This window comes from Marmota flaviventris, chromosome 11 (genome assembly GCF_047511675.1).
Source record: "Marmota flaviventris isolate mMarFla1 chromosome 11, mMarFla1.hap1, whole genome shotgun sequence".
Lineage (NCBI taxonomy): Eukaryota > Metazoa > Chordata > Mammalia > Rodentia > Sciuridae > Marmota > Marmota flaviventris.
This window is the reverse complement of record NC_092508.1, coordinates 773,721-794,039: the sequence shown is the minus strand read 5'-3', so window position 1 is coordinate 794,039 and position 20,319 is coordinate 773,721. Positions and strand designations below refer to the sequence as shown.

Here is a 20,319-nt window from a genome sequence, read left to right as displayed (position 1 = left end):
GAAGACAGTTGGAAGAAGAGGGAAAGACTGTGCATCAAAAGGAGGGTGAAGCACAGTGCCCACCCTGGATAAAGGGACCCAAGAAGAAGAGAGCCGTAATGTGTAGAGAAATATAGATATACAGAGAAGATAAATACAAGAGAGAAAACTCCTAGCAGCTGTGAGTTAAATTCCAGGATTACAGAAGAAGGATGGGTTGGAAGGACTCATGGCGCATCCCGCAGGAGGAAAGGGAGCCCAGCCACATCACAGGGAAATGCAAAGGTGCCATGGGATAATGAGAACATCTGCACATCTGGAGAGAAGAGCAGGTTACAGAGGAAAAAGAACCAACAGCAGCATCAGAAGTAAGGCCACAGGAGGTGGTTTAAACCCCAAGGAGACACACTGATCATATGGACACTGGCATTCTGGTGTGACTTGGAAGAAACACCGCCAAGCCTAGGATCATGTCTGCTGACCTGTCCAAGATCTGGGGTGCAAGCAGTTTGGGCAAGCCCTTCGCAGGTGAGAAAGACTGCAGGTGCGTCTCTCCCCACCATGGGCAGGTGCCTTGGGGAGCAGAGCAGTCCAGCCAGCACTCGATACTGTGGGCAAGCACGGTGGAGCCGAGCACAGCCGCAGGGATTCAGGTCCCACTGGCTCTCCCCACATGACCTTCTCAGGTGCAAAGCCAGGATCCAAGGCCAGCTCTAGAGAGAGAGGCCTGAGTGGTTACAGCCACTGCAAACTGAAGCCACTTGAAGTGGTGCTGCAGGCCAAGCCAGCTCTGCTCCTGGGAGCATCCAGGAGAGTGAGAAGCTGCTCGGCCCACCTGCCTCACCCAGGGTAGGGCTCATTCCAGGGAGGAGCGGTCACCCAAGTCTCCACTGGCTTTGTGTGCTGCAGGGCTGAGAAGCAACTCAGGCCCTCACTGTGCTGTGAGCCCCACTCCCAGGCCCTGCTGTTTCTGTCCAAACTGTGTCTGAGAAGCAAGGAATCACGATGGTAATCTAGAAGGAAATAGTCAATCCAGATAGGCCTACATGCGCCCCAGATGTTGGAATTCACAGACAAGGAATTTAAAACGCCACTGTAGCTCAGAAGACAGAGGGGAAAAGAGGTGAAATGAATGAAATGATAGAGAACCCAACCAGGAAAAAGAAAGATTTAAATGTAACAATACAGAAATTCTAGGACTGAAAGTGCAATCTGAAATGAAGACTGAGCTGGACTCAAAGCCAGGACCACAAAGCTTCTTCATCTGTGGATCAGAGGGGAGATGAGCGGAAACAAATCATGAAAAGATGAATGCTGAAGATCAGGCAGAGATCACATGTCTGTGGGCGATCGCAAACAAATCCGTAACTGGGCCCCGGTGATAGATGACACAGTAGATAAGAGAGATATTCAGAGAGAGAATGATTTTTTTTCTAAAAACTGAAGAAATATGTCAACACAGAGATCCAAGCAGCTCAGCAAATCCCCAAAAGGATAAATATTAAAATAAACTTAAAATCTAAAAATGTGTACCCAATTGGTTGGTTGCAGGCTAAGGAGACAAACAGCAGAGAGGTAGAAGACTTGAACTGTTATGCAGGTGGACACCCAAGATAATGCATTCTCTGAACAAGCAAAAAAAGTTAGTAGTAGCAAGGTACATTTTAAAATCTCCATGCAGATCTGAGCTATTGTATTCTATTCTTTGGTACCAGGGATTAAACCCAGGGGTGTTTTACCACTGAGCTACATCCCCAGCTCCCCCTGCCTGGCCCTTTTATCACTGTTAAGTAATTTATTTTTTAATTTGTTCTTTTCTGTATACATGACAGTAGAGTACATCTTAACATATACATACGTGGAGTACAACTTCCCATTCTTCTGGTTATAAATGATGTGGAGTTGCACGGACATTGGAAAGTTATGTCCGATTCATTCTACTATCTTTCTTATTCTCATTTCCCCTCCCTTTCCTTCATTCCTCTTTGTCTAAACCAAAGTACTCTAGTCTTCCCTACCCACCCCCTATTGTGTGTTATCATCCACATATCAGAGAGAACATTTGGACTTTGGTTTCTTGTGTGGGGTTGGCTTATTTCCCTTAGCATGATAGTCTTCAATTCCATCCATTTACTACTGGCAAATGCCATAATTTCATTTCTCTTTATGGCTGAGTAATATTCCATTGTGTATACATCCACATTTTCTTTATCCATTCATCTGTTGAAGGGTACCTAGGTTGGTTCCATAAGTTAGCTATTATGAATTGAACTGCTATAAACATTGATGTGGCTGTGTGACTGTAATATGCTAATTTTAAGTCCTTTGGGTATAAACTCAGGAGTGGGATAGCTGGGTCAAATGGTGGTTCCATTCCAAATTTTCTGAGGAATCTCCATACTGCTCTCCAGAGTTGTTGCACCAATTTGCAGTCCCAATGTATAAGTGAACAATGTATAAGTGAACCTCTTTCCCCACATCCTTACTAACATTTATAGTTATTCTTGATAATTGCTACTCTGACTGGAGTGAGATGGAATCTCAGTGATAGTTTTAACCTGCATTTCTCCAATTGCTAGAGATGTTGAACATTTTTTCATATATTTGTTGACAATCATATTTCTTCTTCTGTGTAGTGCCTGTTCAGTTCCTTTGTGCATTTACTGATTGGGTTATTTGGGGGTTGGGGGGTGTTTTTGAGTTCTTTATATACCCTGGAGATTAGTGCTCTATCTCCCTAGCCCTTTTGTAAAGTTTATTTTGAGACAGGGTCTCACTGATTTGCTTAGGGCCTCCCTAAATTGCTGAGGCTGGCTTTGAACTCGTGATCCTCCTGCCCCGGCCTCCCAAGTTGCTGAGATTACAGGTGTGAGCCACCATCCCCATATTTTAAATGATGTTTTGAAATAGCTCATGAGCTGGTACCAAAACGAAAACAAAATCTATATAATTATGTGGGTAGAATGTAGGTAAATATCTTTTTTACTTTTGGTTAAGGAAAGCCACAAAATGCACTTATAAAAGAAATGAATGGACTAACTTGTTCCTGCAAGAACTAGGAACTTAAGTGAGAAGTGAAACGTCAGCTGGAACCTCAAGAGGGTACAGAGGCACATGCCAGCACACACGCGCACTGATGAGGAGCTGTTTCAAGATGGTGTGAAAAATGCCAATGTGTCCATAGGAGAGAACAATCAGCCAGTATGGAAACAGGCAGGACACACAAACAGGCCTGTGGTGGAAGAAGAGACACGTGGACAACGAACATGAAAAGTCGACTTCATTAGTAATTAGGAAAATGCAAATCAGAAGTACGACGAGACATTCTGTTGGCAAAATTCCGAAGTCTAAGAAGCCTGTCTTGGTGAGAATGTGGGCCAGCGGTGTTTTGCAGATGGCTGGCGGGATGAGAGGAAGTCAGTATGAGCACTTGGATGTGGCGACTGGCCTGTTGAGCTGACCTCAGCGACCCCGCTTGGGGGAAATCTGGAGACACTTGCACATCTATACTGGGGGCAGGTGGGGTACTTGCTGCAGCATCTGCTGTCATTGCCATAGTCTGGAACCAACTCGAGTGTCCACCAGACAAGGAAGGATGAGTCTGAGGTGGTCACACACCGCAGAGACCACTGTCAAAATGCTGGGTGGGAAAGAACACGCACTGTGATCTTCTACTAGTACAGGTCACAGGCAAAAGCAGAACCGCCCATTGTCTAGCCATTCACAGGGTTTTTAAAAGGCAAAGAAATCATACTTGCAAGCCAGTTCCATGAGGAGGGAGGAAGCCCAAGTGCGAGGGCACAGAGCACCCAGCTCCCAGGCGGGTGCTGGCTCCGGCCCCCCAGGCCGTTCCTGCTCACTCGCTTTGTAGGTGTTGACATTAGACTTTCCTCAGATTGAACATCTGAACTCAGGAGCACAACTCCCAGTTTAAAAGATTCACCATACAGATTCACCACACAGAACCAGATTGGCCTCCAAATACACTGGTTTCACACAGGACTGTTGTATACTGAAATGGCAAAATTTGACATGGAACATTTTCTGCCAAACCTCGTGTGTTTTGGACCTATCCAAAATTGGAATTAAATCCGCAGTGTCTTCCGTGAGCCCTTAAGATGACCATGATCATCCCCATAATTTCATAGCCGTGGCCAGGCTCTGAGTCCTGGGGCTACAACCTGCCCCTCCCTCCGAGGGGCTTGGCCCCTGGTGTTGGCCTTTCCAAGAACTACAGGGTGTCATGGACTCTGAACCCTCAGCACTAGTTTGTGTTCATCTGAACTTGGCTTAACTAAGGGCACCTGGCTTTATTCTTGGGGTCTTCCTCCCTCAGAAGTGGACGAGTGTCGGTCTCAGCCATGCCTGCATGGGGGCTCCTGCCAGGACCACGTTGCCGGGTACCTGTGCCTCTGCAGCAGAGGCTATGAGGGAGCCCACTGTGAACTGGGTAAGAGACTCCTGGGTGTGACAGTTGGAGGCACTGGGGCCCTGGCACAGCCTCCTTGCCCTAGTCATTCCTCCCCTGGATGGGTCTCTGTCCAGATGGCCAGCTTGGCCACCTCTTGCTCCCCAAGTTCCTGCCAGCTCCAGTGTCCAGGACAGAGATTTGCAGACATCTCTGCCTCCTCCTATTCTGGGGACCAAGAGCTCAACTGAGAGACACTTGCCTGAGGGCAGGTGGGGATGGCCTCACCCCTGTCCGCTGCTGCCAGCTGGCAGGGGTGGGAGGCCTGCCAGAGCGTGGATGGATGAGCACTATGCCCCTGATGATTTTGACTCTAAGCCCAAACAGAGACACTGGTCCCTAGGAGGAGGGGCAGGCAGTGGAGGTGGCGCACCTAGGAAGGGGAGCGAGGGCTCCTGGAGGAAAGGCCCAGATGCAGAGTGGTGACCCTGGGGCTGAAGGCTCCTCCAGGAGCAGCCAGAGTCCTGAGGGACAGGCTGGTGCCTGGACTTTGTCTTCAGAGACAGATGAGTGCGGAGCGTAGCCCTGCAGGGACGGGGGCTCCTGCAGGGACCTCCCTGCCACTTGCGAGCCAGGGCTCTGCAGCTTCACTGGAGTGCACTGAGGGACAGGTGGGGGCTCCTGGGAGGGTCCCCAAACAGAGCCTGGCCTCTGGAAGATCAGGGGTGGTGGGGTCCCGTTCCCTGCTGGACACCCAGGGCGAGTGACAGCCAGGGCTCTGGCCACCTTGGGAGGGAAGTTGTGGGGAGGGCTGAGGGGGATTCCCCAGGAGCCCCTTCCACCCCATGGGCTCCCCACACCCCTCTCTCGGCCAATGCTCCTTTCCCCCCTACCCCTTCTTCCTGCTGTCCTCTCCTCCCTCCCCCAGAGCCCCCCCTGCTGCGCGGGCCAACCCTCTGGGTGTTCTCCAGAGGTGGATGCCTGTGACCCCAGCCCCTGCCAGCACGGAGGGAGGTGTGAGAACGGCGGTGGGGCCTACCTGTGCGTCTGCCCCGAGGGCTTCTTCGGTTACCACTGTGAGACAGGTAGGGTGGCAGGCCTGCCTGAGGCCCACTCCCTGGGAGGTCCTCCTCAGTCCTTGGGCAGGTGGCCCTTCCTCTGACCTCCTTGGCCCCCAGACGGTGCTTTCCAAGAGTCCCCACACACACACCGTGTGTGGCCCTCACCTTCACCATAGTCCTGGACACCCTGAGCACACACCCACTCTGTGGCCTCGTGTCCAGCCCTGGCCCTGCTGTCCCTGGACAGACCAAGCTCCTTGTAGCCCAGACCAGACACTCTCTGTCCCTCCCATCGGGAACGGTCCCCCAATTAGCCCACAGCAGGGGCCCTCCAGGTGATGCCCTCCCTGGCCCCTGTCCGCAGTAGCCCCACTGTCCACTCCCTCCCCAGCGTTATCTGGAATGCCTCTCCCTACCTGTGTTGAGTCTCCCCTCCTACAGGAGCTACAGTGTGGTGGCCCAACTCATGGCCAGGCGGGGCCTGACCACCACCATCAGCTATGGGGAGGCAGGTGCTGTCACTGGGCCAACCCTGCCACACCCACTCACCTGGGAGCAGCCCAGTTCCCAGGAGCAAGGGGACCCAAGGACACTGGGCCTCATTGCTGTTTCCCACCTCAGTGAGTGACCCCTGCTTCTCTAGCCCCTGTGGGGGCCGCGGCTACTGCTTGGCCATCAATGGGTCCCACAGCTGCACCTGCAAAGTGGGTTTCACAGGCAAGGACTGTGCCAAAGGTGAGCAGTTAGGGGTTCAGAGGGAGAGACAGGGAGCTGGGGATGGGGCGGCAATCCCCTTCACCAGGGGGCAGGCAGGGGACCTAGAGGTCCCCAGGGCAGAACGGGCCACTGCTTACCCAGGCTCCTCTCCTGAGAAGCAGGGAGAGGGGTGTGACCCTCTGGGAGGCCAGTGCGGGCAGGAGCCAAGGACTGCAGGGGGAGGGCCAAGGGTGGGGCTCCCTGCCACAACACCTTGCTGTCCCGGCCCAGGGTTCGAAAAGGCGTGCCTGACAGGGACAAGGGTTCCTGCAGCAGCTGACCACTCCCTTCTTTTGTGTTTTGGCCCAAACCCTGAAGAGCTCCTTCCACCGACGGCCCTCAGGGTGGAGAGAGTGGAGGAGAGTGGGGTCTCCATCTCCTGGAGCCCACCCGAGGGCCCTGCCACCAGGCAGGTGCTCGATGGCTATGCGGTCACTTACGTCTCCTCCGACGGCTCCTACCGCCGCACGGACTTTGTGGACAGGAGCCGCTCCTCACACCAGCTGAGGGCTCTGGCGGCAGGCCGGGCCTACAACATCTCCGTCTTCTCCGTCAAGCGCAACACCAACAACAAGAACGACATCAGCAGGCCTGCAGCCCTGCTGACCCGCACACGTGAGTGCCCGTCAGGCACAGCCTCCGCCTACACAGGGAGTCAGCAGGCAGGGGCCGAGCTTCTCACAGGAGCAGGCGTCAAAGGCAGAGGCCGAGGCACATGCAGGGAAGAACAGGCCCCCAGACGGAGGGCAGGGCAGACGGGTACTGAGGGCAGCAGCCCTGCGCGGGTTTCCAAAGTGAAAGCTGAAGGCTTGCGGGGCTCTGGGGAGGGGACATGGCCAAGGGAATGAGGAGTCCCTCTGCTAGGACACGCCTGGGAGCCATGTGGCTCCTTCTTCTGGAGGTGTCAGCTCAGGGCACTGAGGGCTGTGACCAGTGGACGGAGCTGTAGAAACGGGCTCTCCACTTGTGGGTGGGTGGAGGGGACACGAGAGTCTGGGGAGCCAGACAAGGGAAGTTCCAGAGCCCGGGAGGCAGGAGCTGGAGTGGTGGCAGTGATGGACCAACAACACTTGAAAGAGGGGAGGGAGGCTGCAGGCCACTGAGGGTGGAGAGAGGGAGCCTTCCGGAGCTGTCAAGAAAGGGTGTCAGACAGTGTCCACAAGGAGGGTGTGGCTATCAGGGGAGTGTGACAGTGGGTGTCGAGGTTCAGCTCCCTTGTCTGCTGCTGGAGACCATTCAGGGAGGAAGAGGAGTCCCTGGAACAAGCCCATGGGTGGCTGAGGAGTGGGATCTGCTGCAAGGCCGAGGGCTGGCCCTCTACCAGGTGACCAGCATCAGCTTCAACAGGAGGTTTGTGTCCAGATGGGGCCGTGGAGGCCACACCTGTGTACTTGAGAGGCAGGAGCAGTGAATGGGGAAGGGGTGCTGGAGTCTTAAGGAAGGAGGGAAGGGCCGAGGAGCTTGGACCAGGAGGGGTGAGGGTGGCTGTGGTCCAGCATGCAACCGAGCACCTGCTGGAGTCCCTGCCGCTGGCCCAGCAGGCAGTGAGAGCCAGGGACCTGTCTCGTGGACTGTGATGGGTGAGGTGGGGGGCAAAGTGGCAGGAGCTCAGAGGCTCACACCAGGAGGCACAGCTCAGCCCGGCTGGACTCTGGCAAGCAAGGGACAGGCCAAGGTCCTCAGGACACTGTGCCCACTGCAGGGGGCCCAGAGGACCTATTGTGCAGAAGGCGGCAAAGGCCAGAGGTCCCCACACACTGAGGACACAGTACACTCTATTCAGAGGAGGAGCCCTGCAGTGCACACTTGGGTGGTCCTGAGCAGGAGGCCAGCAGGGCCATCAGAGGGCTGGTGGTGGGTGGGCTCATCCCGAGCACACTTTCAGAAAGATGCACGTGGGCGGCTTCCCAAGATGGAGTCTGCCCTCCAAAGGCATCTGGAAGAGATTGCGTCTCTCCCCTGCCCCCACTGGAGACCAGGGTCCTGTGGGAAGGGCCACTGTCCACGCCACATCCACCAGGCTGGGCACTGTGCCATGAGCCCTCTAGTCTCTCCTGGCCCCTCAGCAGCAGCCCTCAAGCTCCTGAGGACACAGAAGGTGAGGAGCTGAGCTCCCGAGCTTCCCCTCCCTGTGGTCACTGCAGACTCTGCAGCCTACATCCCCTGGGCCCAGCACTGCCCAGATGTTAACTGCTGGACCAAAACAGCACAGAGGAAAGAGACGGTGCCCTGGTTCACTGGGGTCAGGAAGGACTCCCACCCTCACCCCACCCTCTGCACGTCACTGTCACATCTAAAGAGGGAGGCGACTCCGCCTGCCTCTAAGGGCCTGGCTGGCTCAGGGTGCCCACAGCGGGCCCTCCGCAGTTGCCATCCTGGAGGTGAGGAACCTGGGCACCTCCCCTACCCCAAAGCCCTGCTGGGCTGCTGAGGGGACAGTTCTCACCAGTGGCCTCTCGGTGACCCCAGCAGCCTCTTGTCTCAAGCCCTGCTTCCCCAGAAACATGAATGTGCTGGTGTCTGCTGAACCATCTGTTGCCCCCAGGCCCCCGCCCCATTGAGGACATAGAGGTCACCAACGTGTCAGCTGATGCCATCTCAGTGCGGTGGGCTCTGCACAGGATCCATCATGCCACCGTCAGTGGAATTCGAGTGTCCATTCTCCACCCTGAGGCCACCGAGGCCCAATCCACCGAGGTGGACAAGAGCGTGGACCGACTCACGTTTGGGTAAGAGGTGGCTCCTGGGGGACACAAGGTCTCAGCTGTTCTGTGTCTGTGCACCTGCTTGTCCCTTGCCTGGGAGGGTCTGGGGCCCGGGAAAGCCAAGCTTGGTTCTGGGACGGCCCCTGCCTTGCTTCCTCACAAGGACATCTAAGGAGCGCCTCACGGCAAAGTGCCCAGAGAGCTTCGGGGTCCCGGGGCAGCACCTTGGCTGCTGGAAACCAGTCATGGGGAGTGGGCGGCCAGGTTTCTTCCAGTCCCAGGGTCCACCTGCCAGAGGCCAAGTTCTGGACCCCTGCTCCAGCAGTGCTTGGGGAGGCAGAGAAACTGGAGGGGCATCTGGCTGGCAGCTTCCTGTGGCTCCTGTGTCCACAGGGTGAAGGGCATTCCCAGGGAGCAGGTGGAGGCATCTCAGCAGTGCCCAGCTCAGGGGGCTCAGAGGGGCCATGCAGAAGGTGAGCGCTGCAGGGCGAGCTTGGGGACCATGGCAAGGCCAGGTGGCCTCCAGCAGCCCCACTCCTGGGTGCCCTACCCGGGTACCTTGGAATCACCTGCACTTATGTGCCAAGACCCTTCCCCAGTGTGTGCTCTTTCCCAAGCAGGCAGACAGTCCCCGGTGCTCAGACCAGCCTGCCTGCTCTCCCCGGGCCCGCTGGTTTCTGCGGAGCCCCTTCTCTGCCCTCCTGGTCACAGGACTCCCTTCCTCGCTCCACACCCCCTTACTTCTCTCAGCTGCTCCAGGGCTGTCACTTCCGAGTCTTTCTCTAGCAGAGGTAGCCATCTTTCTCAGGGAGTTTCTGTTTTCCTTCGAATGTGCCGTGTTTCTTGATATACTCTGATTTTGTTGTTATTGTTGTTGAAACTGAATTTGAATCAAATGACATGGCACCCTTGGAACTGATGTCCCCTCTGTTTTTCCCCAGTGCTGGGATTGAACCCAGGGGCACTCCACACTGAGTTACATCCCCTTTTTGTTTTTTATTTTGAGACAGGGTCTGCTAAGTTGTAGGTCTGGCCTGGACTTGCAGTCTTCCTGCCTCAGCCTCCAGAGTGGCTTGGGTGGCAGGTGGCAGGCCTGCGCCACTAGACAGGGCCCCTGCTCTTTTCATCTGGTTTAGACTCAGGTCTCTGTTGTTTTGTTTGGCTTTGCGGTAAGCCATCCCTGCCAGGACAGTCTCTGAGGAGTTACCTTCCCATTTCCCGCCACCAGCAGTTGCTTTCGAATATCCTTGTCCTTGATGTCTGGCTGCCGAGAGGGGAAGAAAAGAACAAGGAAGCAGGAGGGCACTGGCCTTCAAATCACCAAGTCACTTTGGCTGGAGGGAGGGGCTGCCAACACAGCGCTGTCTCTGTGTCCCACCTCTGAGCAGAAGCCACATCGTGGTCCCTACTATTGGGGAAAGGATCTTCTGCCTCCTGGCTCCTGTGGGCTGTGTGCGGGCTGACCCAGGAGCACCAGGCGAGGCGGGAGGGCAAGGCCGCTCTGCTGAGCGCTGAGACTGATGGAGAGCCACCACAGGCTCTCACCCCACCTCCTCAGGAGCGGCAGGCCCTCATCAAAGTCCAGAGTGACAGGAAAGCGAGGCAGCCTCCCAGGGCTTCCTGCCCCACATCTGCCCAGATCCCTCTCCTGTTCACTGTTCAAATTCTGCTGTGATTTCCCTTGATTCACATCCCAGCTTCTTCCAAAGAAGAACCCCGTGTGGCTCATGGAAGAAACACCAGCAGGGCCCGGGAGGGCACTTGCTGACTCTGTCCCAGGACTGCCCCCAGCCAGGTTCACCAGGGGGACTGAGCACAGAGTGGCACTGGGAGCTGGGACCCACTCAGAGAAGGGACACAGGGAACATCAGCTCTCTGACCACAGTGTGGCTGCTCTCAGCACAGGACCCTGCTCAGTCCCTCACTAGACCAGACAGTGGAGGGGCTTCCCACCAGAGGAGCACCTAGGACTGCCAGCCACAGTAGGCCCCAGCCCTGGTTATCAGAGCTGGCCACGGGCCCTCACATGTCCCTGTCCTCCTCCCCACGGCAGGGCCCTGCTGCCAGGAAGGAGATACACCGTGTGGGTGGCCACCCTCAGTGGGCCTGGGGGAGCAGAGCATCCTACAGAGAGCCTGGCCTCCGTGCCACTGCACGTGTGGACACGTAAGTAGGCCAGTGTGGCCTCTGCCCCCCAGGCACCCTTGGAGAGGACTGCTTCCGGCCAGCCTCCTCAGCCCTCTCCAGAGCGTGCACAGCACCGTGAGCTCAGACCTAGACTCCCTGAGGCCTCTCCACCTAGACCATCAGGAGGGTCCCTGCACCAGGCTGGTCCGGGCCCTCTACTGGGGACATGTCCAATGTTGCCCTCAGCACCTGGCAGCTCCTCAGGGCAGTTTCCCACTCAACACTGACCAGAGAGTACAAGGATGCACACACAGTCCCGGGCTCTTGGACCATGTGACAGCCCACTCTAAGCTCCCTGGTGTCACTGGCCCCAAGTGCACCCCCAAGTGTGGAGAGCACAACAGGCACTACGTGGGGAGGGCAGGTGGGCAGGGTGGTGAGTCTGTGAAGAGCTGGCCCAGCAGGGACGACTCTGCCTCCCCGGGCCCTGAGCTGCTGGTCCACTGTCCATGGCCCACCTCGTGGTGGCACTGGCACTGGGACCCCAGAGGATGGCGGGTTCGCTGCCTGTGCCTGGTTGCAGCAGTGGGCTCTGACGCCATTCTCAGAACTGCACCTTTGTCCCTAGTCACAGGCCTGGCTTCAGGTGAGGCTTCAGTGACCCTCTCAGATCCCACATGGCGTTCTTGTCAGAGCCCCACCACCACCCTGCCCATCACCTCCTCTGCTGTCCCTGCCTTGTCCAGGTCCCCTGCCTCCAGCAAACCTCACGGCTTCCCGAGTCACAGCCACCTCTGCCCATGTACTCTGGGACACCCCCACTCCAGGCACATCACTGGAGGCATATGTCATCAACGTGACCACAGGCCAGAGCACCAAGAGCCGCTACGTCCCCAACGGGAAGCTGGTGTCCTACACCGTTCGGGATCTGCTGCCAGGGCGGCGGTACCAGCTCTCGGTGATGGCCGTGCAGAGCAGCGGGCAGGGCCAGCGGCACAGCGAGCCCGCGCACCTCTACATCATCACGTGTGAGTGTGCGGCCAGGGCCAGAGGGTGTGTGCTCAGCCCCGTGGACACAGTCCTTGTCCAGGAAATGCGGGTGGTCATCAGTCCCCAGGCCCCTCACTGGTCTGGACCACCTAGAAACAGGTCCAGTCTGACACAGAGGAGCCTGCGTGATCGGAGGCTGGTCCTTCCTCAGGACTTACAGGACAGTGACAACAAGCCTATGAACCCCATCTCGCACAGCTCCTGGGGCAGGTCCCAGGCGGGCTGAGCAGGAAGGAGAGGGAATCAGCTGCACCTCAGGGGCCACCCAGGCCTAGCCCACAGTCATTTCTGGACACAGCGTGGGAGAGAGCAGCAGGAAGCGCCGTGAGGAGGCGGCAGAGCTGCGGGGGTGTGGAGGCTCAGGCACCAGGCCAAGGACCGGGTTTGTTCCCGGTGCGGAGGGTCCTGCCAGGGGCCACTGGGCCCCACTTGTCTTGTGCTGTTGTGGGAAGATGGGTTTCTGGGGAGTGCAGGTGCAAGGTGAGACATCAGGGGAACAGGGAGAGAGAACTGCAGACCCAGCTTTTCTTAGATCCTGCCTCCGCCTCCCGGGCCCAGGAGATGCTTTGCCAGCCAGCACAGGCTGTGAGGTTTCACACCCAGCCCTGCCACCCTGTCCAGCTCTGGGCACAGCTGCCAGGTAGAAAGGGCAGGCCAGCTGTGCACTAGGACCGCGTCACAGCCCTGTGGAGGACAGAGGCCCTGGCGGCCTGGAGGTACCCGGGCCTGGACCTGAGGTGGGAACCTGGCCTGAGGAGGTGGGTCAGGAGCAGCCGGGGTCCAGGTCCGGAGCCCAGCATGTCACAGTGTCAACATGCGGTCCTCCTCAGAGGCTGTGGGGCAACAGGCTTCTCAGGCCCACACATACCTCTTGCCCCTTCCCCAAGCCTGGCAGTGTGAGCTGCCCCTTCTGCAGCAGGGTCAGATGCCAGGGGCAGCGTGGCCACTCCCCTTCCTCCCACCTGCTCTGCAGCCCCCAGAGATGGCACTGACAGACGCTGGCACCAGGGAGGACATCACCCACGGGTGCTCAGAAACAGACCACCCCCAGTGCACCTGCCAGAGCTGCATCTACTCAACACCCACGGCGCCCCCGGAACACCAACCCCGCCCCCGAGGTACCTGTCCCAGTCACCACCCCAGGGTGCCCAAGGGACACTGCAACCCTCGTGACCCTCCCACCCTCTGCAGCTTCTCGGAGCTTGTGGATGGAAGAAGAAGAGTAAGTGCCAGGTTCGGGGTCCTGCCCAGCACCTCAGCCACAGAGAGACCACGTGAGTGCTACGCTTCCCAGCACCAGCTCAGGGGCAGCTCAAGTGGCCACCCGGCCACTCTCACCCACTTCTTGTCCCACCGTGACAGTGGCAAGGCCTGGTCCTAAAGACCCCCAGTACCCCACCCTGTCTCCAGCCAGGGCCTCAGCCCCAGCCATGAGCAAGGCTCTGGGTCCTGGGGTCAGCACACACTGAACACAACGGAGGGTTGGGCTGGTGAGGTCTCCACGTGGTCAGCCTGTGGGCTGGAGGTGCAGGTTGCTGACATGCCAGAGAAGACCGTCAGCCATAGGTCTAGGCACTGGGAGCTCTGATTGTCAAGTGTGGCCTGCCAGTTCTGCTAAGGAGGCTGGGTGCTCTCATTCTTTGCTACTCAAAACGTGGTCCCTGGACCAGCAGCCTTGCCTGGGAGCTTCCAGAAGGATGGACCCTGCCCAGAACTTCTGGCCACACTGTCCTGAAACAAGGGAAACACGTCCCTGTCCCAGGAGTATGCAGCTACCTGGGGCCTCTGGGCTCCTGCTCGGGCCTGACGAGCCTCCGCCTCGCCCAGCACCACAGGACATGGGCACCCCTACAGACCGTCCCTTGGAAGGTTGGCCCAGCAGCAAAGAGGCGCCTGAGCCTAGAGGCCCTGTGCTCTTGCCTTCTAGCCCACAGGTGAAGGGGTGTCTAGGAACCTGCCTGAGGCAGGCTTCCCGTATGACTAACTCAGAGCTCCCTGAGATGCTGCAGGACCTGCTGGGTACAAGAATCCCCACGGGACTCTCCAGCAGAGAGCCTCATCACTGGTTCAGTGGGAATCTCCAAGGAGAGGGAGAGGAGGGCAGGGCACGGGGGCCCAAAAGCAGAGGGGCAGCAGAGGGGCCACTGCATGTGGTGAGCCAGGTGAGGGAGAGGCTGGGCCAAGGGCCTGTGGGGGCAGGATGGTCGGGCTGACCACAGGATCCAGGTGGTGGGCAGGGTGAGCTCTGGGGTACAGAGGCAGAGCTTATGGGACTCTCGCCATGGGGACAAATGTAAAATGCTCAGGGGCACAGTGAGAACACTGTACGGCGGTGACATCCCACTGAGCACAGCCCGCAGAGTAGGGCAGACACAGAAGCAGGGGTGGGGGAAGGAGCAGGCAGAGTCTGACCCTAGGAAGGACAGTCCATAGCGCCAGTCGTGAGGAGGGTGAGGCTCCTGGTGGAGCAGTCACTAGCCTTCCCCAGAGCGGCCTGATGGGGCCTGGGAAGTCGGAGCTGGGCCCTGCTGAGGGGCAGAAGGAGAGTGGGGCCTGATCCCATGGGGAGGCAGCTCTGGGGCCGCAGGGCTGGTGCCAGAGCTGGGGGAGCCAGGGGTGGACGGGAAGCGGCTCAGAAGCAGCCCTCTGGGAACCTGCGAGTGAAGCAGGGTGCCATGTGGTCGCCTGGCTTCTCCTAGAACCCACAACCCCAGTGCCACTCGGGAACACAGAAGAGGCCCCCCAGCAGACCCACGTGGTCCTCCAGCTCCCCAAAGACAGCGACAAGGATGCTGAAAGTAAGTTGACAGTGGTGGAGGGGACCCAGGGCTGACTGCTGCTGGACGCCCAGTGAGGGGTCCACAGGGCTGCCTAAGGGACAGCCAGGCACCCAGCCTGGACAGGGCAGGGCAGACTACACCACCTGGGGTGGTGACTCATCCTGCCAGACAGCGAGGAGACCAGGGCCTCTGCTAGAAGGGCTGGCCCTGCCTCCAGCAGCTGGCCTCCCCCCCAGGCACCACTGCCTTGCTCCTCCTCAGGGGAAGCCCCAAGTCAGCACCGTGAGAAGGGTGGAGGGAGTCACACCGAGCCTCGCCGGTGGGGTGCCTCCCAGCCTGGGCAACATGCGGGCCACACAGGGCCTGGCCTGCCGCTGTGCCTTGTGAAAGCCACGGCCAAACACCACGCAGGGCAGGGACAGGACAGATGCCAGCTCCTTACACTGACTACCACTCTGCTCCCCGACTTCTGCCCTCTAGGACAGTCCAGAACCTAGTGGCCCCTTCTCCCCTAGTCACACTGTGGACTCAGGTTAGGCTCACCCATCAACCAACCCCAGAGAAGCAGGTCCTTGATAAAGACGTGGCCTCTGTGGGTGGTCTCACAGCAAGGCCCTGCCCCTGGACACACCTGTTCAGGGCAGCTGCAGCGCAGAGGGTGCCTTCCAAGCCTACATCTAGCCCAGCACTGTCCCCTCACCACATGAGGTCTGACAGACTCCTGGGCTGTGAGCACCAGGAGGGCGGGCTTGTGTGTCAGCGGCCAGCAGTGAGGGACACTGTTTTTGATGGAGTAAAGCAAACTTTCCATCACATGGTTTGTGTCTGTCAGCCCTTTAAGTACCAGATGTTCCATTCAGTAAAACCCAGAAATGAGAAGAGCCCAAGCTGGCTCATCCGGCTGCCCCCACAGGGCTGCCCCCAGGCCACTGCCATTTGCATTGCTTGTCCTGCTGAGGTGCAGGATGATTCTAAATGAGGAGATGAAAACAGTAGCTCAGGTGTGCAGGACTGGTCACCATCCCTGGTCTTCCCTGCACTCTCCTGTGGCCCCTTTATCATTCCCCGTGTGTCCTGATGGGGTTTCTTTTCAAAGACAAGAGCCTTCTCTGGGCTTTGGATACTGCTGGCTAGACCCTAATGGGCGGTGCAGTGTCCTCACATGCTGCGGAGCATGGCGGCATGGAGCGGGCTCCCGGGTCTCCCCACCCGCTCCCTGTACCCAGGCCTGAGGCTTGTGAGTGACTGGCATTGCCAGAGGCGCTGTGGATGCTCCTGACCAGGTTTCCCAGGAGTCCCACATCAGGGTTCCTTCTCCACATGCCAAAGAGTAGACACGCTGGATCTTGGTGTGTGAGGACATCAAGGTGTCTCTTAGCAGTGACGGCTGCCCGTGGGCACTCAAGCGGGGACTGCCAGTCCCCAGCACTGGTCTTGCTGGGTTAGGAAGTCTTATACAGAATACAGATGTATTACACAGTTTCATATTACTATAAATAGTAGTTTTCAAATTGCATTTCCCAATTATTTATTCTTGGAGTATAGGTATTTATTTGGCCTTTACATTGTGACCTCCCACCCAACCATCCTGCCAAACGCTCTGATTCTTATCATAGATTCTCGGGGTTTTCTATATATACAATCATATCACTTAAAGCTTAATTGTCTGCCTTTTAAACTCAGACTTATAACTCACCTGATTGTCCTACTGTAAAGCACAAATCAGGGTGAGCGTAGTGGCACACACCTGTAACTGCTGCAGCTCAGGAGGCTAAGGCAGAAGGATCACAAGTTCAAAGCCAGCCTCAGCAACTTAGTAAGACCCTGTCCCAAATTTTAAAAGAAACCAAAAAACAAAACAAACGGCTGGGGATATAGCTCAGTGGTAAAGTGCCTCTGGGTTAAATCTCCAGAACTGCCCCTTCTCAAAAAAAAAATAAATAAAAACAGTATAAATAGCTCTTTTTATGGACAACTGTCCTTCCAGAGTCCTTTCTTGACTGTCCTTCCCATGCTGCCAATCAAGTGTTCATGCACACGAGTCCATGCTGGCCTGGCTCCTCTGATCCACTGGCGTTCTCTGAGCCAGTCCACCCTATTTAATATTGGAACCTCACATCTGACTTGCTAGACGCAGCCAGTCTTCCCACCTTGACCTTGGAGAAAGCCTCAACTATCCCTGACCCCTTTACATGTCAGCTGATCAAGTTCCACAGAGCACTTGTTGGGACTTCGAGACCCTGTGAACCTGAGAACACTCTCATGAGCCCCCACATGTGCAGTGCAGTGTGGTGGAAGTGGAGTCCCACATCTGGGTTCCTTCTCCACTGCCACCCTGGGCCGGTCCTGTTACCTCTGGTATCCATCATGCTGCTGTTTCTTTGCAAGGCAATTCGCTCCTTCTCTCTCAAAGCTGTTAGACTGATTTCTCAAGAAAAGGAGGACCCCAGAGAGCCCCCACCCACAAAGCACAGTTAATATTCCCAATGAGCTTGCCCTTGCCAAGCAACCATCCTGTCCCGGTGCACCTTCCAGCCTGAGAGGGGACCTCATCGAGAGGAGTTGGGTTCCCAAGACCAGAGTCAGTCACCCTGAGGGTCTGCAGGTGCAGGAGTCAAAGAGTGCTAAGACCGGTCAAATGATCCCCTCCACCCCATTCGCCCCAACTCCACTCGGGGCTTCTGCTCTGTTCTGATCTTATCACCAAGGACACTATCCCAATGGCCTGAATAGATGCCACCAGAAGGACAGGCAGGCGCTGCCCCTAGGTGACACCAGGCAAGGGACACTGTCCCTAGGTGAAACTGGGCAAGGGCAGGGACTGAAGCGCGCTGCTTGGTCATTCGTCCTGCATGGGAGCAGCTCAGTGCCCAGCCCCCGGGTGCACCCACACCCTGTTCCCTACCCAGTTCAAAGCAGCCTTCTCCCTGTGTATGTGGGTGTGACAGTAAATTCGGGATCTCCTGGAGATGGCCATAGGGAACAGGCTGCAGGGTCAGCTCTGTACCCTCCTGCCTTCTTGTGGCCACACAAGCTGCAGCGTTGGGCCTCATCAGTCCACAGAGGAATAAGTTCAAGCATGGTCTCTGTGGGCACACCTGTCCCATTGCAGAGGGTTAGAAATGATGACTGTATGAACTGGACATTAGGTGTCCTCTCAAAAGCTCATTCTAGACAATGCAGGAATGTTAGAGGTGAGATGCTTAGACCATGAGCACTGTAAACTCATCAGTGGGTTGATCTTTGACGGGTTAATGATCTGAATGGACTACTGGATGCTAACTGCAGGCAGAATGGGCGTGGCTGGAAGAAGGTCACTGGGGGTGTGATCTCAGGAACCAGATCATGTCCCTGGCTCCTCTCCCTCTGTGTTCCCCGGCTCTGCCATAAGCTCAGCAGCTCTTCTCCAACATGCCCTGCTGTCAAATGGGGGCCCACGTGGTCTGTGGACATCTCATTAAAGCTGCCTCATCTCAGGCCAGAGCATAGAGCTGACCAACCATGGACCGACCTTCTGAAACCATGAGCCAAAATAAGCCTTACCTCCTCTGAGTTGTTTTTAATCAGGTATCTTGGTCTCAGCAATGAAAACCTGACTAACACAATGACACAAGCTTGTAGATCCTTAATACCCGACACACTGCCATATTCTGTAGGGCTGCTGTAAAATCTCTCTAGACCATTGTGTACAGTGTCTAAAATTCAAATGGAATTGCAAGGGAAGGAAGGAGGGAGGGAGGGAGAGAAGGAAGGAGGGAGGGAGGAAAGGAACGAAGGAAGATAGAGCTGAAAGATTTAGAAAGTAGAAGGACTCCATTTCTAATGTCAAAGCTGACTATGAAGCCATAGGAATCAAGTCACTGTGGTCCTGCTGAATGGTGAGCACTTAGATCAGTGCTCAGATAACTGGATGTCCACACGTGGAGGTGAAGTGGACCCTCACCTCACACCGATGACCTAAGGCCCTAAGTCACACAGGATGGATCCACGTGTTAGAGTTAAAATCAAAACTCTTGATAGAGTGGGTAGGGGTGATGGTGCTGGGGACTGATTAGAGCAAATTATATTCCATACTTTAATAATTATGTCAAAATGAACCTAATGTTATGTATAATTAAAAAGAACCAATAAAAAGAAAAAAAATCAAAACTCTTAGAAGAAAACAGGAATAAATCTTCACCTTAGTTCTGGCAGAGGATTCTTAGATAAAACACCAAACATATAACAACAAAAGGAAAATTGGACTTCATCAAAAATCCAAGACTTCTGTGCTTCAAAGATCACCACCAAGAAAGTGGAAGACACCCACAGAATGGGTAAACAAGGGACGTGTATCTAAAATACATCAAGAACCCAGTTTAAAAATGAGCAAAGAAAATGAAGGAACACTTCTCCAAGGAATGCACATAAATCGCCAGTAAGCACAGGAAAAGACGCCTGATGTCCCTCACCAGAGGACGGCTGGCCCCAGGACAGCAAGCATTGGCAAGGGTGTGGACATGGCACCGGCTTGCCACTGCCAGGAGGCCAGTGCTGTGGCTCCTCAGAGGAGTAAACCAGAGGGATCACATGGCCAGCAAGCCCACTGACACCTGCCCCCAGGAGAAATGGACACTGCATGCACACGAGGCCTCACAAGTGGATGGACACAGCAGCACCACCACCACCACCACAGGCAGAAACACCCATGCCTGACGGTTGCTGGAGGGAGACCCCCCAGGGCACCACTCCAATCAGAGGACAGCTGAGGTGACAGGCACACAGCGCTGCTACACACTACCACCTGGGTGTGTCTGGAGACACGCCGAGTGGAGGGCCAGCTACAAAAGACCACGCGCAAAAGGCTCCCACGTGCAGCCAAGTCCAGAAGAAGAGACTGTGAAGACACAAAGCCGCTCAGGGGCTGCTTAGGACAGGGTGGAGGCTCAAGGTGGACAGGGGGAGCTAAAAGCCACACCTTCTTTCTGGAGGAGACTGACTATGGTGACAAGGAACTGCACATGTCAAATGGGGGCCCACGTGGTCTGTGGACATCTCATTAAAGTAAAGCCACAGGCTGCAGTGTGTTTGGTGTGCTGTCGTACGGGAAACAAGAGGGGAATATGAATACGTGTTTTTATTATGTTTAGGAAGAAAACTAACAAAGAGGGTGAGCTATTCATGGAAGGAAAGAGCAGGGAAAGGGATGGACAGAGTCTAATCTTCTCTGAATATATCGACCTTGTTGCATAGTTTTGACAAGAAAAATATTTTTAAACAACAAAAAAGAAAAGTCAGGGGGCTGGGGCTGGGGCTGGGGCTCAGTGTTAGAGCACTTCCCTAGCAGGTGTGAGGCCCTGGGAATACCAGAATAAACCCACGACTTGTTTATTTTTTAAAACTCTAATTTCCTTGTCCTATTCACTGGAAAGCCTGAGACAGAGGCAGCTCAGGAGTGGGGATCTCTCAGAGCA

At 56.0% G+C, this 20,319-nt stretch overlaps 1 protein-coding gene and 1 long non-coding RNA gene across 11 annotated transcripts in view; one reads left to right on the top strand and one right to left on the bottom strand.

Moving 5' to 3' along the window:
- Sned1 (sushi, nidogen and EGF like domains 1) overlaps positions 1–20,319 on the top strand; it is a 75,029-nt gene that overhangs the window by 42,933 nt on the left and 11,777 nt on the right. For 8 of the 10 annotated variants that reach the window (XR_011709201.1, XM_071619480.1, XM_071619479.1 and 5 more), the window contains 10 exons: positions 4,316–4,429; positions 5,359–5,472; positions 6,070–6,183; positions 6,523–6,819; positions 8,750–8,933; positions 10,963–11,075; positions 11,783–12,064; positions 13,060–13,204; positions 13,278–13,360; positions 14,786–14,884. Coding sequence is in view for 9 of the 10 variants with exons in the window: in XM_071619480.1 (XP_071475581.1) it covers positions 4,316–4,429; positions 5,359–5,472; positions 6,070–6,183; positions 6,523–6,819; positions 8,750–8,933; positions 10,963–11,075; positions 11,783–12,064; positions 13,060–13,204; positions 13,278–13,360; positions 14,786–14,884 (1,545 nt within the window). In the remaining variant the exon portion in view is untranslated. Of the gene's footprint in view, positions 1–4,315; positions 4,430–5,358; positions 5,473–6,069; positions 6,184–6,522; positions 6,820–8,749; positions 8,934–9,302; positions 9,383–10,962; positions 11,076–11,782; positions 12,065–13,059; positions 13,205–13,277; positions 13,361–14,785; positions 14,885–20,319 lie in introns of those variants that run through there. The other 2 variants (XM_071619482.1, XM_071619483.1) reach the window with 2 other exon arrangements.
- Positions 3,243–4,372, bottom strand: LOC139707741 (uncharacterized). The gene is made up of 2 exons (XR_011709202.1): positions 3,734–4,372; positions 3,243–3,619 (listed from the first exon to the last, which is right to left on the bottom strand). It is a non-coding gene; the product is annotated as an uncharacterized lncRNA (long non-coding RNA).